Source organism: Acanthochromis polyacanthus, chromosome 15, assembly GCF_021347895.1.
Source record: "Acanthochromis polyacanthus isolate Apoly-LR-REF ecotype Palm Island chromosome 15, KAUST_Apoly_ChrSc, whole genome shotgun sequence".
In the NCBI taxonomy this organism is placed as follows: Eukaryota; Metazoa; Chordata; class Actinopteri; family Pomacentridae; genus Acanthochromis; species Acanthochromis polyacanthus.
The window spans coordinates 27,878,711-27,898,064 of record NC_067127.1 but is presented as its reverse complement, the minus strand read 5'-3'; the positions used below and the strand labels follow the sequence as shown (position 1 = coordinate 27,898,064).

The following is a 19,354-nucleotide window of genomic DNA, read 5'->3' as shown; positions in this document are numbered from 1 at the left end:
AAGAAATTAAACTGCTGTCAGAATTGAAAACCCTCTGCTAAACTTGAAGAAACCTCAATAACCTCAAATCTTACTTTTTCCACAACTGAGCTAAGAATAAAGTTCAGATTAATCTATTGTGCCATCACACTTTGGAATAGCTGCCCCCTCCACATACAACAATCTAACAGCAAGGCCTCATTCAAATACCATCTTAAAATGCATTACTTAACGGTTGAGCAACAATTCAGTCCAACAAGTATAAGGTCCTATTTCTGCGTTGTTTCTTGTTCTGTTTGTTTTTGTTGATTTAATGATTGCTCTGGAGACTAATAACTTGTTTAAATGTAATAAAATGTTAGATTGCACAGCACTTTCTTTCTTTTATTTATTTGATCCATGGGACATTGCACAAATAAATATTAACCCTGAAGGGAGAGATGCACAAATGCTAATTTTCACCTGTAGTCCCAGAGCAGGCAAATATGCACTAATGAGCAATGTACCATAGGGTAATACTAACAACAGAAATAACATACTAGGAACAGAAATAACATGATCGGTCGTGACAGTGGCATGCGAATATTTATTTTGAGATTCGAATATTCGGATATTCGTCATTAATTGGGGCTGCTATTTGGGCCAGCCCTAAAACATGATGTATATTAAGATATCTATTTTGATTGATGTTATCTGGAAATATGATCTTTTTGATGTTAGGTTGTTTTCCTTTTTCGGACCCCAGGAAGACCAGCTGGTGCCATTGGCATCAGCTAATGAAGATCCTAGATTAAAAAAGATTTAGATTTAAAAAAAAAAAAGATTTAGAAAAATAAGAGAAGGGAAGTCAGCATGCACAACAACAGGTTCCTGAAACTAGGTCGCCTCCATGTAATGCCATCATTTGAATGTTATACATTTCTGCTTTTCCTGCTGCAACAAATCAAAATCTGACATCACTGCCTGGGACACCTGGATATAATGCATCATTGTTCATGTTAAATGTGTGGCAAATGTGCTGCAAAGAGACAAAGAACTCAAAACCACTTCAATTATACCTAACAGTTGACCTTTAAATATATTTTATTAAATTTACAAATGTTTTTCCTTCAATCTACATGTCACAGGAGAAAGTTGAGTGTGCCATCTTGTATTTCAGATAAAAATGTAGACAAGTACTAACAATTTCTAATACACATAACACATTCCTAATGCTAATATACAGTTTGTCCTTTGGAAATACTTAAATAGTGGCAATCCTACCAACAACTCAGGATTTCTTTTCTCAAACATTTAACAAAAAAATGAAGCCAGGATGTGTGGAAATGTGTGGGAAAAGGCCAGACATAATTCTGTGTAACAATCTGTAGGTAGCCATGGACACACAGAAGGAGCACACGGACATCATGGACCATGCATCTGTATGTCTAGTTACTAGCAGTTGAATGAGAACAATGGTATCGGTGTCATTGCTGTGTGTCTACTTCAGGGACCAGACCAAAATGCCTAGATTTGGCACCAACAACAGGAGCAGCTCTGGCAGCAGAAGAAAATTACCTCCAATAACTCAAAATTTGAAATCTTGGTTCTAACTTTAGCTAAGATCTATTTCTGTACAAGACGCACAAAGATGAAAGTGACAATTCTATTCTCTTTTGGTATAGTTTACAGCTAACAAATGCACTCCCTGACATGTCAGAGTGTTCCTTTAAACACAAGGAGGAATCAGTAACACTTAGGACTTATCTGCCTTCTTCTTCTTCTTTTTCTCCTTCTTCTTTTTCTTCTTTTTTTTAGGCTGCTTTGATTTAGATTTCCCTTGATCAGTATCACTACTGTCACTGCTTTCAGCTTTTTCCTTTCTGTCTTTGTCTTGGCTGTCCTTAGATGATTTTTCCTTGCTGTCTGCAACTTCTGCTTTGTCTTTGCTTTGTCTTTTAATGGCCTGCTCCTTGTTTACCTCCTTGTTCGCCTCATCTTTGACCCTGATGTTTAAAGGTGGAGGGGTCAGTCCACGGGATACTGTGATAAGCATCCTCTCCCTTTTCATTTCCTCTTTCAAGGAGATATTGTCCTGTCCAGCCCTGTTGCTTAAGTGGTCATCATTGGGGCGTTGGCTTCTGTAATCTCTCTCATCTTTATAGTTTCTTTGGAAGTCTCTGCTGTTCCAGTGGTCTCCTGAGTTTGTATGGTGACTGTAGTCCCGGTGATTTCTACTGTCTGATGGCTGCGGGTTTTGGTTTCTGGTAGGGCTGCAATGATGTGTGTGTCCTTTGCGGTCTTTAGTATGCTTGTCCATCTGCACACTTTGCTAGAAACACACAAATACGCATTGTAGTGTAAAAATAACAAAAGCAAAGGCTGAACAGCAAATTAAAGAAATAAATGTTCTCATGAGTTTTTGCATTTGCAAACATAGAACTGCCTGTAGTTTAAGTGACTAAAGTAATACAACAAAGAAAATGAGCTGTAGTCTTAAATTGTATTAAACAATATAAGGTACTAATTTAATTGAATTGCTAATTTGCAATACATTCTCTGCCATGCATTTCCCTTGTCTTCTGCCTGATCAGTTTTAATTGGTTAAATTTTGTGTTGCAGATATCGATTGTTCTACTAATCAAGTATTCTATCGACTATTCGGGTGATTAATCGAGTAATTGGATTTTGCGCTTAGCATGTGCATTACAACATCAAAAGCAGAATTGAGTGCACTGTGCAACAGAAATAATGGTCCTGGTTCAACACAGGTTGACATCCGCAGTATATTGTTTTTGTGTGTGTGTGTGTGTGTGTCTCTGTCTGTCTCTCTCTGTCTGTCTCTGTCTCTCTCTCTCTCTCTCTCTCTCTCTCTCTCTCTCTATATATATATATATATATATATATATATATATATATGGATGGTATAGTACAGGGGTATTCAACTAAAACTAAAGTCATGGTGATGCAGAACTCACATAAATATTTTTTTGTTTGCTCCATTTAAACTGCTGGCACTGCAGCTGATAGAACACAAATAAGAAAACTTATCAGTTTATTAGTATTTATTACAGAGAATATTCAATCTGCAACAATAGTTTCATTTTGATTTGGTCACAAATTAATTTTCTTCATCGTGAGATAGTGTCAGACTTACATGCACTTCAATACAATATTGTTTGTTAAGTTTAACAGTTTTATTGTGCGGCTGTCTGCTGAAATAATCAGCTGCATTGATCGGTAAAAAAATACATTAGCACGTTTAACAGTGTTCTACCAGCATTCCTGTCTTAAATAATTTTCAGACGCAGTGTCTGATCGTTCCATTTTGTGTGGAAAACAAGTCAAATGAAGCATTAAACGCTCCTGCTTTTGTGGACGAGTTTGAAGCAGAAAGACTGAGTTAAAGAAAGTTGAAAACCACTTTCATACCTGTTAACTGAGGTTTTAGTTTCTGTCCAGACAACTCACACAAAGAAAGTCTATGTCAAACTGCCTTCATAGTTGAGTCCTCTGCTCTGATAATCCAACTGCATAAACACTAAAAAGGCTGCGCTGGTTAAAATAGAAGCATCCCATTAAATTTAAAATCCCCTTATAATTTATTGATTATAGGTCTGGGTTCAGACTTGGACCATGGTCTGCCAGTTAGTGACCCCAGGTCTAATCTTTAGTGGATTAAATGACTTGAATTACTCAAATAACTTGAGGAATCGTTTCAGCCACAGTTAAATTACGAACAATTTACTGATTACACACATGGGCAGACGACACTGAGGCTTCACAGAATATTGCCACATTATTGCTTGTTTACAGTGCCTTGCGAAAGTATTCGGCCCCTTGAACTTATCAACCTTTCGCCACATTTCAGGCTTCAAACATAAAGATATAAAATTTTAATTTTTTGTCAAGAATCAACAACAATTGGGACACAATCGTGAAGTGGAATGAAATTTATTGGATATTTTATACTTTTTTAACAAATAAACTGAAAAGTGGGGTGTGCAATATTATTCGGCCCCTTTACTTTCAGTGCAGCAAACTCACTCCAGAAGTTCAGTGAGGATCTCTGAATGATCCAATGTTGTCCTAAATGACTGATGATGATAAATAGAATCCACCTGTGTGTAATCAAGTCTCTGTATAAATGCACCTGCTCTGTGATAGTCTCAGGGTTCTGTTTAAAGTGCAGAGAGCATCATGAAGACCAAGGAACACACCAGGCAGGTCCGAGATACTGTTGTGGAGAAGTTTAAAGCCGGATTTGGATACAAAAAGATTTCCCAAGCTTTAAACATCTCAAGGAGCACTGTGCAAGCAATCATATTGAAATGGAAGGAGTATCAGACCACCGCAAATCTACCAAGACCCGGCCGTCCCTCTAAACTTTCACCTCGAACAAGGAGAAGACTGATCAGAGATGCAGCCAAGAGGCCCATGATCACTCTGGATGAACTGCAGAGATCTACAGCTGAGGTGGGACAGTCTGTCCATAGGACAACAATCAGTCATACACTGCACAAATCTGGCCTTTATGGAAGAGTGGCAAGAAGAAAGCCATTTCTCAAAGATATCCATAAAAAGTCTCGTTTGAAGTTTGCCACAAGCCACCTGGGAGACACACCAAACGTGGAAGAAGGTGCTCTGGTCAGATGAAACCAAAATCGAACTTTTTGGCCACAATGCAAAACGATATGTTTGGCGTAAAAGCAACACAGCTCATCACCCTGAACACACCATCCCCACTGTCAAACATGGTGGTGGCAGCCTCATGGTTTGGGCCTGCTTTTCTTCAGCAGGGACAGGGAAGATGGTTAAAATTGATGGGAAGATGAATGGAGCCAAATACAGGACCATTCTGGAAGAAAACCTGTTGGAGTCTGCAAAAGACCTGAGACTGGGACGGAGATTTATCTTCCAAAAGGACAATGATCCAAAACATAAAGCCAAATCTACAATGGAATGGTTCACAAATAAACGTATCCAGGTGTTAGAATGGCCAAGTCAAAGTAGAGACCTGAATCCAATCGAGAATCTGTGGGCAGAGCTGAAGACTGCTGTTCACAAACGCTCTCCATCCAACCTCACTGAGCTCGAGCCGTTTTGCAAGGAAGAATGGGCAAGAATTTCAGTCTCTCGATGTGCAAAACTGATAGACATACCCCAAGCGACTTGCAGCTGTAATTGCAGCAAAAGGTGGCGCAACAAAGTATTAATGCAAGGGGGCCGAATAATATTGCACGCCCCACTTTTCAGTTTTTTATTTGTTAAAAAAGTTTAAAATATCCAATAAATTTCGTTCCATTTCACGATTGTGTCCCACTTGTTGTTGATTCTTGACAAAAAATTGAAATTTTATATCTTTATGTTTGAAGCCTGAAATGTGGCGAAAGGTTGAAAAGTTCAAGGGGGCCGAATACTTTCACAAGGCACTGTATAAACTCTAATAAAAGACTAAATCCCGTTATATATTAGTTCATCTAAATTGTCTGTCTGGATTCTACTAGACATAAATCTATGAATCTCTTCTTAAAAATGTATTCTTTTTCCAAACACGATTTTTCTTCAACAGTTGGTCAATGTAGTTATTGAAAAGCGTCACACAAAAAGGAGACATCGAGAAGATAAGTTTTTGATTGAGTCAAAAATAAACTTTAGTCTGTGTGTGTTGAGTCATCAGTATAATCAAGGCATAAGACTACTAATATTTTGAAGTGTTAAGTCACTGTTGCTTTGGTCTTTTAAGAGATGTGTTTACAAGAAGAAAAAAAAAGAAATATCACTGGCCCAGGTCACAAAGTGGTATGTACTTACACTGCTAGAGTTACTGTTTCGGTGAACGACTGCATGCCTTTCTGCAGAATTCAAATCTCCAAGGAATTCCTCACAATTTTGGCAGTAAAACCCTATCACTGGAGTAAGAAAACCCAGTTCTGCAAATACACAAGAAAAGCACTGAAGCATAGAGAGTATTTCAGAATAGGGCAAACAATAAAAAGAACAAAAACTAAGTAGAAAAACATATTACCATCCTGTTTTAACAACTCCTCCAGCTGTTTTGCCATGGATTCCATTTTACTTATTATGGCTTGTTTCTCTCTCTTCCTTTCCTCAGTGTTACCTGGCTGAGAAACACAAATTATGATTTAACAATTGGTTCATTCAGTGGTTTACCATTCTGTACAATTTTATCACTATGATGTTGATTGGAAATAGCATACCTTCTGTTTATCACATGATGTATGACTGCCATCACCTCTTGCCCGTTTCTCCTTTGTAGCTTAAGGAAGAAAAATCCACAATAACTGAATATTATGAATTCTCCATTGAAAGCATTCAACAATAAAAACAGAGAGGATAAATCATCAGACCAGGTGGAATCAGCGTCCAACTGACAGGGTGCACTGTCAGCTGTCACAAAAATCCTATCCTAGACAACTCGAGATAATACAGGATCAAAATCAGTCTGATGCATCTTCATCTGATAGGTCTAAAAACATGCCAACAGGTCAGTAAACATGTACCAAAATAATGCAAAGATCTAATTTTATATACGTTGAAACATGAACTATGCCTCCACACTTGATTTTACACCTCAGCAGACTTTTCAGTTGACTGCTGTCATTCAGACAATTATAAAGTTGCTATTGCTCTGGATTTTTCTTTTCAGGGTCTCTGCAAGGGTCACCTGATGAAGTTCAAGCCTTTCTTTCGACGTGTTTGAAATACTGGTAAAATAAATGGTAAATGGTCTGTATTTATATAACACTTTACTATACCTGAAAGATACCCAAAGCACTTTACATTATATGTCACATTCACCCATTCACACACTGATGGCGGAAGCTGCCATGCAAAGCGCTAACCACGACCCATCAGGAGCAATTAGAGGTTCGGTGTCTTGCTCAGAGACCTCAACATGAGCTCTCTGGGCCAAGGATCGAACTGATTTACCCACTGAGCCATGCCACCCCCATATAATAATGAAAAGTTATGACAGCAGAAAATAGGTAATACATCATGTTTTATTGGCAGCAGTTACTAGCAGGTTGTAAAAATACTATCTAATAGTGCAATTAATTTACAATGACCCTTTATTACCTCTCTTGAAAAAATGGAATTTAGCCATGTTTCAACACATTATATAGCTTGTATATATTCTGTTACTGTCAACAAATATAGAATATCTCCAGTCTTATCCTTTAAAGGTGCAGATTGAGAATATGTATTATGTATTTTTGCAATTAGTGATTCATCATGTTTTATAAAAAAAATAGTGCTGTGCAGTTGCTGTCACGACCAAAAGTCAATCAATCACAAAATAGCAAAACAATAAAATCGATGTAACAGTGTGAAGGCATGGTTAGTAGAATATAAAGGGAAATAGTGATTAGGTCGAACCTTTCATTCAACAGAGAATTCTCACCTTTGATGAGAGACTGTAGGGACTCCAGAGATTGTCGTACATTCGGGTTACTCATTGCTGACAACGGCAAGCTTGCTGCTGTGTCTGAACTGAAAAGTGCAGGAGAAAACTCCTCCTCCTTCTTCACGGTCTCACTGATGTCTGATGATGCTCCCAGACTCTTTAATATTTTTTTGATTTTCTCACATTCTATGCCTTCCAGACTGGAGGAAGCTAAAGTGGACGAATCAATTTGAAGGGGTTGCTTCAGATGAAGCAGATCCCCGAAGCTACTCAATAAGGACTGGCTCTGTTGAAGTTGCTGACTGCCAAGAGCAGCCATTTCCTGTAGATTGTCCTGTCCTCCAATCTGGGACGACGATTGATTCCCATACAAGAATGACTCTTCATCTTCAAGCTCATCTGCTTTCTGGTCTGAGAAGTCCTGACTCTCCCCTTGGAGCCAAGAGAAGTCACTGACTACTCTGTCATGGGGAAGCAGCATGCTGTCGTTTTCCAGCAATGTGGAATTCTCCTTAATATCATATTGCTGACATGCATGCGCACTGGACAGACAACTCACGCTTTTGCTTTCATCTGAGGCCTGTGAAGAAGAAATTTCAACAATTAGATACATTGAACACAAAGCTGTCTTACGTTATTATGCTGCTTAGCTACTAATGAGATGTTGAGGGAGATGTTGTCATGTACTTCCAGAGTCTCTTAAGGTCTGTGCAAGTCTTATCTCAAATGTGGCATGAAATCCACACAATAACCCAAAGTGTTTATCTCGTGCTGCATAATGTACGAAAAACAGAATTAAGTCCCATGTTACTGAAATATGTATTTTAAGTGGGAACTTAAGCTGACATCACATACTGCCAAAATATACTGTTTTAGTGTACAGAAATTCTAAGAACCTTACCATTTTAATAAAGAACAATTACGATTGCTTTATTTGCTATATTTATTTTTTCTAATTTTTTTTTTTACAGAGCTCTAATCTTGAGGATTTACATTAAAATATTAGAAATTTTCCTCCCTGGAAGTCATAGCCCCATCATATACACACGTGGACAAAATTGTTGGTACCCCTCAGTTAAAGAAGGAAAAACCCACAATTCTCACTGAAATCACTTGAAACTCACAAAAGTAACAATAAATAAAAATTTATTGAAAATTAAATAATCAAAATCAGCCATCACTTTTGAATTGTTGATTAACATAATTATTTAAAAAAACAAACTAATGAAATAGGGCTGGACAAAAATGATGGTATCCATAACTTAATATTTTGTTGCACAACCTTTTGAGGCAATCACTGCAATTAAACGATTTCTGTATTTGTCAATGAGCGTTCTGCAGCTGTCAACAGGTATTTTGGCCCACTCCTCATGAGCAAACAGCTCCAGTTGTCTCAGGTTTGATGGGTGTCTTCTCCAAATGGCATGTTTCAGCTCCTTCCACATATGTTCAATGGGATTCAGATCTGGGCTCATAGAAGGCCACTTTAGAATAGTCCAACGCTTTTCTCTCAGCCATTCTTGGGTGTTTTTGGCTGTGTGTTTTGGATCGTTGCCCTGTTGGAAGACCCATGACCTGCGACTGAGACCAAGCTTTCTGACACTAGGCAGCACATTTCTGTCCAGAATGCCTTGATAGTCTTCAGATTTCATCGTACCTTGCACACTTTCAAGACACCCTGTGCCAGATGCAGCAAAGCAGCCCCAAAACATTACTGAGCCTCCTCCATGTTTCACCGTAGGGACAGTGTTCTTTTCTTCGTATGCTTGGTTTTTGAGTCTATGAACATAGAGTTGATGTGCCTTACCAAAAAGCTCCAGTTTGGTCTCATCTGTCCAAAGGACATTCTCCCAGAAGCTTTGTGGCTTGTCAACATGCATTTTTGCAAATTCCACTCTCGCTTTTTTATGAGTTTTTTTCAGCAGTGGTGTCCTCCTTGGTCGTCTCCCATGAAGTCCACTTTGGCTCAAACAACGACGAATGGTGCGATCTGACACTGACACACCTTGGCCTTGGAGTTCACCTTTAATTTCTTTGAAGGTTGCTCTGGGCGCTTTGGATACAATTCGAACGATCCGTCTCTTCAATTTGTCATCAATTTTCCTCTTGCGGCCACGTCCAGGGAGGTTGGCTACTGTCCCGTGGGTCTTGAACTTCTGAATAATATGAGCCACTGTTGTCACAGGAACTTCAAGCTGTTTAGAGATGGTCTTATAGCCTTTACCTTTAAGATGTTTGTCTATAATTTTTTTTCGGATGTCCTGGGACAATTCTCTCCTTCGCTTTCTGTTGTCCATGTTCAGTGTGGTACACACCTTTTCACCAAACAGCAGGGTGACTACTTGTCTCCCTTTAAATAGGCAGACTGACTGATTATGAGTTTGGAAACACCTGTGATGTCAATTAAATGACACACCTGAGTTAATCATGTCACTCTGGTCAAATAGTTTTCAATCTTTTATAGAGGTACCATCATTTTTGTCCAGGCCTGTTTCATTAGTTTGTTTTTTGAAATAATTATGTTAATCAACAATTCAAAAGTAATGGCTGTTTTTGATTATTTAATTTTCAATAAATTTTTATTTATTGTTACTTTTGTGAGTTTCAAGTGATTTCAGTGAGAATTGTGGGTTTTTCCTTCTTTAACTGAGGGGTACCAACAATTTTGTCCACGTGTGTAGTCACTTCGATACATGGGATTTCCAGTATGGATGGTGGAAGAGCACTGGTTTATAGAAATGTTCTATTAGTACAGATATTCATTGCTTTCCTGTTAATATTTCAGAAAATAAACTGTGAAAAGTTTGCACTGAGCATTGTGGTAATTGCTGCATTTAACCCCTCTGAACCTCAAAACCCACTGGCAGGCTTGAGAGGCCTGTAATTTAAAAAAAAAGAAAGAAAAAGAAAAAAAAGCCCAAATTATCCTATTTCTGATTTACAGTTGAAAAACTAGTCATCTGTGCCACGCTATTGTGTTAAAAAGCTGAACCAAATCTAGGCTTAAAATTGTGATATTTCATGAAAACTGCTTTATTCTACACACCATTTAAGAACTGTGATCAACAATCACGTGACAAAAATTCCAGGGTTTTTCAGCTGAACTGCAGGCTGTGTTTCCGCAGAGCAGCAAGGAGAGTATGGAAACATACTAAAAGTAGTAAACTATTTATAGTATGTAGTCACCATTTTCTTCAGTTGTGCAAACACCTGTTGGCATTTGGGAAAAAAATGTAAAGGTTGTTTCCAGTTTTCTTCAATTTTCATACAATACTGAAAGAATATTTTTCGAAATTAATTTTAATTCATTGCATTATAATTTTTGTCAGAAAAAATGTGACAGAAGGAAAAGTACAGCTCTGAAACTGCTTTGGGTTCACTATGTGTAGAGTATGACAACATCCAACTCTAGCAGCCTCCACTGGTGAAATGCACCACATAACTGGGATAAGTAGAGAATTTGAAAGGCATTTTAATCAACACTACTTCTTCTTACTGACATTTACTCAAGAAACCTAAATCTTGTAACTAACAGTTATTATAGCTGCATTCCATCACCCAAGTAAGTAGAATCCCCCACAATGTAGCTGGTTATGATCATATACCCACTGAAAGCTAAAGTTGTCATCTTTAAGGTCAAGTTACATGAAATGTATCAAAGATTTTTGTGAAAACATACACAGACAAACAAGAATGAAATGAATGATGAGGTCTACCTTAATAGTGAGGATGGCATCTTTAAGAGTGGGCAAACGAGCATCCATCTCCTTGCTGTTCATGACTATCTTCAGTCCTTCCAACAGACTGTTCCTTGTGAGGACATTACTGCTGCTGTGGACAGGGCTCCTCTTTCTCTTTTTGCCTTTGCCACGGTCGTCGTTCTCACTACTGCCACTGCGTGACTTGGACCTTCGGGCTCGGCTCTTGCTCCGCACATGGCTTGTTTTCTTGCCTCTGCCGTGACTCCAACTTCGAGCCCTGCTTTTGCTTCTAGCTCGACTCGTCCCACGAACACGGCTTTTGCTCCTTCCTTTGCTTCGGCTGCGCACTTGGCTTTTGCCTCGAGATTTGCCACGGCTTCTGCCACGACTTCGACTACGGCTCTTCCTCTTGGTCACATGCTTCTGGTACTGAAGGTCTGATCTGACTGCTTCTTTCAGGACATTAGCTGACTTAAATGCATCAGCCAGGTTGTATGCCATGTTCCCTTTGAGATAGTCTGGAAGAGGTTTGTTATCTGCAATGCACCTCAGGAATTCCTCACCAGCTCGGTCACTGGAGATTAACAAACGTGTTTCAAACACCAGCACAAATAAAAAATACTTCAGTGCTCCAGCTGTATCTTAAACAAAACATTTAATTATCACATACACACACACACCTACCTGCTGTCTGAATGGTGATGTTTCACAGGAGAGGGATTCCATTGTGGCACCTGATGGTGTGGTGGTTCTGCAGGAAGGATGATCTGCTGGCTGCTGCCCAAACCAATCACTGTACTATGGTCTATGGCGAAGCTGCTACAGTGGGGCTGAGAGTGTTTAGAATTTATGTTATAGTGCTTTAGAAGACAGTACAGCAACAGTATATTTATTGCACTTCACAGGTCATTAGATTTCTATGGAAATTAAACAGACATTTTCACAATGCTAATACTAATTTATAAATAATGAATAACAAAGATCAACAGGACAGTTGTATAAAATGATGGGATTTTGTTTTCAAATCTTTGAGTAGTGATCACATACAAAATATGTGATACTTCCAAAGTGTTCAAAATAGCAACTGATTAAATGGTCTGGCTGCAACATAATGGAAAGTATGTCACAAATTGTCAAGATGTCATGTGGCATTCTTTGACTGACCTACCATGTCTTGCCAGAAATTACTGCTTAATATTTAAAGATTACATCACATAAATTTATAAATAAGCTAAATCTACAGGTAAGGCCAATTCATGCTTTCTGTGTCTGCATATCTTCAAGGGTAAGCAGGATGTAAATTTTGTCATAAACCCAAGTCCATGAGCCTCTTCGACAAAATTTAGGACTATACTGTCAACACTGCACATGCATGAGAAAAACATATGGGGAGAACCTGCAGAAGAACATCCCCCATTATCCATACCTAAATAATTCATCATTAAACCTGCTGTTATAAAATAGTTACTGCTGGCCATACTTTGATCAGTGTATTCTTTGAATTGACGGTACCTACACAGCAGGAAATGATAAATTCTCCAAAAATCCTGTGCTTGTCCACCCACTGTGTTCAGCACACTTCAGGTACAGTCACACTATGATGGCTTGTGTCCAAGCCTTTCTATCCATCCATCCATCCATTCTCTATACACCGCTTTATCCTCACTATGGTCTCGGGGGGTGCTGGAGCCTATCCCAGCTGACTCGGGCGAAGGCAAGGGACACCCTGGACAGGTCGCCAGTCTGTCACCCAAGCCTTTCTACAATTGCTTAATTTGATCTTCACTATTTTAAGAGAGAACACAAGGAACTCAAGGTGACAACTACAATTCCTGTTGTCTCCTCACAGTATCTGCAGAGACAACATTGTCCTGATGTGTAGCTACATTGCTGATGGGGAGCACATCAGCTACTATGGAATAAAACAGGTACAACCTATAGGGTTATAATTTTTTGAACTTTTTTCCCAAAATCAAAGTCCTGCATCATCATGATTGGATGAACTTTTTGTTATAACTGAAGAAACCAAATTCCATTTTCAACACTCTTTTAAAAAAGTCCCCCCCAAACAAAAAAGTAGAGAGAGAGATTTCCCCAAATTTACATGGCTTATAAAGTGAAAGCAAGAACAGAAACTGATACTCCAGTATATTATGATGACAGTACAACTTATCATCGCTCCATTATCAGTCATATTGACTTGTAATGGCCCTTGTGATAACTTAGCACGGTTTCGCATTTTATATCATTGGCTGTAATATGTATTTAATACTTTTTTGTTTCGGGGGGACTTTTTTAAAAGAGTGTTGAAAATGGAGTTTGGTTTCTTCAATTATACCAAAAAGTTCATCCAATCATGATGCAGGACTTTGATTTTGGAAAAAAGTTCAAAAAGTTATAACCCTAATGTATACATACATATACAACACTATTCTTGCTAAGGGACATGATTCTCAATAAAATTTTAAAAATAAATATTTCCATAAACATAGTGACCTATTTTCAAAACTGCCTCAGTCCCATGCCACAAGTCCTGCACAGTGCCAGAGAACGTGGCAATGGTTAGCAGAGTAGACCTTCTGGTGAAATCTGGGGGTTCTTTGAGACTTGCTGGGGCAACCAATTCAAATTGGTGGTTGTCTGGAATCTGCACCACCAGTATGATGATCTTCCTTCATGGTAGAATGATTTATTTCAAAAACTTCCTTGCCAGACTCATTGGCATGTTTTTATTTTGTAAGGGCCATCTTTTGCTCTGACAAGATGAAACCACACATCTATTACAAAGGGAGCAGCTGATACTAGATGTTAAAGGTTTAAATAAGACAGGTTCCAGCTGTCAGCACATAAGGAGGTTCCAATCACTGCTACTTAACCTGAAGCCGCTGATTCCAATTATTGGATCTGAAGGTGTGTGTTTATTTTACCAATGACATTTTCCAAGAGACTGAAATTACTTCACAATACCAATTGCGTGTACATTGAGTACATTACCTGAATTACCTATTTACTCAATAAGCACTGTTTCAAAGAGAATTCAATGTTAACTTGTTCTATGTCAAATGTGCCGACAATTTCATGTTTTAATATGTCTATGTGTGCACTCTATTTGCCTGGGAACCAGACAGCCTTTATATTGTGTATTACAAATATAACGGGAATACAGTCTAGCTAAGCTAGGCTAGCACTCTATGACTACTCATGTTACTCATGCAAAAGCATTTTTAGCTGAAACAAGGGTCCAGAGGAAAAGCAAATGGACTCGCTTAAAAAAAACGACACTACACAGGTTTGTTTTCTAAAACATTTTATGCATGAGGGTGTTTCGTTGATAACATAAAGCAAATTACTGCAAAAGTAGACATGGCCATAAATTAAAAGATATAGTAAAAATAAAATACGTGTGATGTGGGCCATGTGCATTAAACACTGGAAACTGTAACAGGGATGTGAAAAGTAAAACCCGTACTTCATCTTTAGTTACTTTGGCAATTTGATCAAACATTCATCAGATGCTTAAATGCATCTTGTTTTTTCCAAGTGTATAGTTGCTGGAATTTAACATTTATTGTAACGAGGGCATCTTTGTTGTTAAGTACAGAAAGAAGTCCAGTCTGTTTTAAACAGACGTAACACATAAGAAATAAAATGAAGTTACAGAAACACAGAACGCACTGCAAGAGCTACATATTCACTATGAATCAAGTGAGATACTGATGGTAAAAAAGAGGGATCAATGAGACAGCTTTCCCCCCATTTGTAGTGTAACATGTACACTCCTGAGCATAAAAAAAAACTAAGGGGAATAAACAGTTCAGTAAAGAGAAGCTTGGAGGGGTAGTATGACGGTGGTAACCTGGTATCAACTGGCTAATATGTTAGCTTTAGCTTGCTAGCTACAGGAGTTTACTAAATAGCACCGTAAGGAGACATGATGTGATCAAATTTCCAGAACCATTTGTGGATGAGGTAAGGAAATTTCAATGTGCAACTTTTTGGTGTGGCTGTGCACCTTCAGAGTCATGCTGATGCTATGGCAAAAAAACAACAATTACTTCTAAAAACATTTGACTTGAATATTGTAAAGGGTCCTCATTAACACAAATTAAGTCTAAAAGGATGAACATGTAAAATTGTGAATGGCATCGTTTCCAAGAAAAGTTTAGAGGTGGTCACTATGTACAAAACATCCATCCATTCTCTACACACCGCTTTATCCTCACTAGGGTCGCAGGGGGTGCTGGAGCCTATCCCAGCTGACTCGGGCGAAGGCAGGGAACACCCTGGACAGGTCGCCAGTCTGTCACAGGGCTACATATACAGACAAACAAGCACACTCACATTCACACCTACGGGCAATTTAGAGTAATCAATTAACCTCAGCGTATTTTTGGACTGTGGGAGGAAGCCGGAGCGCCCAGAGAAAACCCACGCATGCACAGGGAGAACCTGCAAACTCCATGCAGAAAGATCCCGGGCTCAGGCCGGGACTCGAACCAGGGATCTTCTTGCTGCAAGGCAAAAGTGCTAACCCCTACTCCACTATGCAGCCCATGTACAAAACAATGCATATTAAATGAAACTCTGATTATGCACATCTTGAGACCCAAAAGCACAAAAAGTTTGTATTAGTAAAATGTGAAAGGACGATATATGCAACATATTAAACCACTTAAAATAAAAAAAGATTAATTTAGCATTCTGTTTGCAGAATGTGCAACAAAATGATGCACAGTAATTTAAGTATTCTTACTTTACAGCTGTAATTTTAGGGATAAATACTTGTAGACTTTACATTTTTATGCATTCTGTTGCCAGATATTTTTATTCAGTCACATAAAAATAAAGTGAAATTCAAATCATAATAAATCAGCAATGTGCTTTCTTTTGTGCATCTGTGAAATTCTTCCCCCTTTTCCATTATTTTTCAAACCACTTCAGCATTGTCCAGTGTTCTGCCAATCCTTGGTTCATTTACAGTTTACCCTGCAAAATAAAGGGAAATAATGTGGAGGTCATATTTTAATAATATAATACAATATAATACAATATCTACAATAAAAAAGTGTATGATTTAAAAAATGATACACAAAACAGAGACATAAACTAGTCTTTTAACTGAAGCGCATGTCCACTAGATGTGTTTCTCCCACATGTAAATACGCTGCATATGAAAATCGTCCACATGGTGGGCGGTCACTAGTGGGCCACTAACGTGGTCAAATGACAGCTTTCAGCTAGAGCAGGGGTCGGCAACCCGCGGCTCCGGAGCAGCATGTGGCTCTTTTATACCTCTGTTGCGGCTCCCTGTAACTTTGGAAAATAATCAGCAGGCTATCTAATTAAAATTTCTTTGATTTTAGTTTGTTAGTTTTTAAAATTTAATTCTAAATTTGAAGATTATGGTGATCTTGTAACATCAAAATAAAAAGTCTTAATTTTTGTCTGTCAAAATAAGCGTCCCAGCCGTCAATTTCCGACACTCACTGGCCTGCGTGTATTCATTTGGAGTCCTGTTGATCTTTGGATCCCAGTGTTTGCGCTACATTCATTCAGCAGCGGCGGGCCACCATTCCTAAATCCTAGCCGTCGCTCCTTCAAATTTCTTTCCTTTTTTATTGTCGCAAATACAGCACCGCCGCATGTCTCCGCCTTCACAGCGGTGTCCTGCATTGTCGGGTACTCATCAGTAATATGATAAACTACGGATAATTGTCTTGCTCAGTATCTACTCTTTGATATGTTAGGTTAATACGACGTTACTCGCGAGAGAACGGCTCGATGTCACGTCCAGCATCCAGGCAGCAGGTCAGCGAGTCAGAGGATTGTTGTCTTGGAAAACAGGGCAGCAACTTACTGGAGAAAAGTTATTAGCCTAAGATAAATAGATTTTACAAGTTAAATAGACATTCGCAAATTATTGATTTCCAGCTAACATTACGCAACATATGAGGTCTAGGAGCAAAAATGACATTAACCAAGTAAGACAAATATTAGCGGTAGGACACAATTTAAAAAATGAATCTATCTAATTAGAGGCTTTGTAATTAATTAATCACATCTGATTAACAAGGGCATAGAGGTAAAAAAGCAATATATGCAGTGTTGTCTTCATTTTAAATGCCAAAAGGATTTTGCGGCTCCCGGTGTTTTCTGTGGGAAACGGGTCGAAATGGCTCTTTGAGTGTTAAAGGTTGCCGACCCCTGAGCTAGAGAGTCCGCCAGATACATCGGACCAACATGGTGGCTCGGCCGCAAACTTCCTCTTTTATTTCGAAAACACTTAAGCTAAAAGCATATGAGGCTACACATAACCTGTGCAGTAGCTGAATCTGTCCTTGTTGTACTTCAATGACGGCTAGTTTAGACATTTGACGAAAGTTGTGCAATGTATTGGACCTCCACATGCTGCATAGTAAAATACTTTTCGCTGAACTGTTTCTGAAATAAAAGAGAAAGTTGGCGCATCTGCTGGACACCCAAGCTGAGAGCGCTGTCATATGACCAGTAGTGGCCTGCTAGTGACCACCCATCATATAGACAATTTTCACGTGTGGCGCTTTTACATGAGGAAAAAACGCATCTAGTGAACATGCGGCTTAGACTTCAAATAATAACTACTGATTTTTGCAATTAAAACTTGCGTAATATGTAGCATGGAAAGCACAAATTATGAACAATCAAGGCTACATTTCTATAAAAGAAACAAAATTGCTTCTGCAAACTTACGATTGATGATACAGAATTGGTATGAAAATTCTATACAAGTGTTCGATCCACGCTGTCCGTCGTCGCCATCGTAGCCAGGATGCTCAGATGAAGTCACATGTATATGAAATAAGTCAAAGATGTGTTGTGGCTGAGAACACCACTGTCTCGCTTTGTGCCACTGGAGAATAATCCTATGAAGTGCTTCCTCCAGCTACTCTAATTATAATAGACTGAGTAGGCTGAGTTGCATAATGACGAAGACGAGCAGGATTGAAGAGCATGTTTATGCACCCAAGTGGGCCAGCAGCATACCCATAAAGGGCATCTATTACCAATAGTGCCAATAGTTCTGTTACCATCTCACCTTATGGGATGAGGAAAAGGAGACAATACAAACCTGACATGAAGACCAACAGAGAGACTGAAGTTATTTTTTCAGAAGCATAAATTTGTTTTTAATACATGATTTCCATGTGTGTTGTCTATCTGACGGACAAAAAACAACTTGTCAATGTAATATATTGCATTTATTACTACCAGTTTTTATTTACTACTACTACTCATTTAAATTCATATATATATATGTGTATATATATATATATATATATATATATATCCACAAACAGCATTCACCTGTAGTACTTTGTTAAGTTGTAACATTTCATTTCTTCCACGCTGAATCTCGATGTACAACAATATTAGGTCTAGACACAAGGTCTCAGTGTTCACGTGGAGCAGAGGTGTGTATGATGCTTGTATAAAAACATGATTCACCTAACTTTTATTTAGTCAAGACTATATTGTGTTTAGCTTGAGTCCCGCTCTGCATCACTTCACATGCCGTCTATGAACGTGCTATGCTAACTGACTAGCTGACGACCTCATCAGAACCAGGTAACTCAGCTAAGCTAGTTCCACTAGCCTTGGGTACGTACTCTGATGAAATGCCCTCTTGGCGGCGTGTTGTGGAGATAACGGCTGTCCGATGCTGAGGTAGAAAAAGGTCCGCGGGATCCGGGGGGTAGCTGTCCGGGTGGAGGAACAGAGCAAGGTCCCCTGAAAGCGAAAGGAGGGCCCTGAGGTGCTGGAGGTCCGAATGGCGGCGGGCGGCGCGCCGGTTTATCAGAGTGGAACATGTTTGTGTTTAGACGTCAACGCTAACTCCAGCTATACCAAGAAGGAAACAAGTGGAAGGAAAAATTACACTGTATATTAAATTCCACGGCTCTGATCGCCTGCACGTCTGATCAGCTACAACTGAACCCGGAAACATAAGCCATAATGGAAAACATCCTGAGTCACAACTTCAAAATAAAGGTTTACTTCTAGTGAAAATATTTTAAACGACTTTACGCAAGAGCTTTTTTTCTGAATATAATGCACAATATTAGATGTTAACGCAGATAAAGTTGGGCAGTAGTATTCGAACCAACCCTTGGCCCTAACACAAAACAAAAGTGTATTATGTATTAACTGTTTTGCTATGAATATATAATGAATGCATATGAATCAGTTCCACTGTGTCGTTTTAGACAATAATATACTCCTAGATATG

General features: G+C 38.8%; 1 protein-coding gene across 1 annotated transcript; it reads right to left on the bottom strand.

Moving 5' to 3' along the window:
• Positions 1–1,044: 1,044 nt before the first annotated feature.
• Positions 1,045–19,082, bottom strand: si:ch211-195b21.5 (uncharacterized). Its single transcript, XM_022220938.2, has 8 exons — positions 18,735–19,082; positions 11,773–11,918; positions 11,104–11,662; positions 7,385–7,967; positions 6,180–6,238; positions 5,987–6,083; positions 5,773–5,891; positions 1,045–2,290 (listed from the first exon to the last, which is right to left on the bottom strand). Exons 1-8 carry the CDS (start codon positions 18,933–18,935, stop codon positions 1,715–1,717), a joined length of 2,340 nt encoding a protein of 779 aa, XP_022076630.2. The 5' UTR covers positions 18,936–19,082; the 3' UTR covers positions 1,045–1,714.
• Positions 19,083–19,354: the final 272 nt, after the last annotated feature.

What these genes read in the sequence shown, in the direction of transcription:
- si:ch211-195b21.5 (XM_022220938.2), bottom strand. Translation starts at nt 18,935, where the DNA reads ATGTTCCACTCTGATAAACCGGCGCGCCGCCCGCCGCCATTCGGACCT. An exon ending in GGAGTTGTTAAAACAGGATG is followed by an intron (nt 5,892 to 5,986) that starts GTAATATGTTTT and finishes GTGTATTTGCAG; the next exon opens with AACTGGGTTTTCTTACTCCA. An exon ending in GAAACAGTAACTCTAGCAGT is followed by an intron (nt 2,291 to 5,772) that starts GTAAGTACATAC and finishes GTGTGTTTCTAG; the next exon opens with CAAAGTGTGCAGATGGACAA.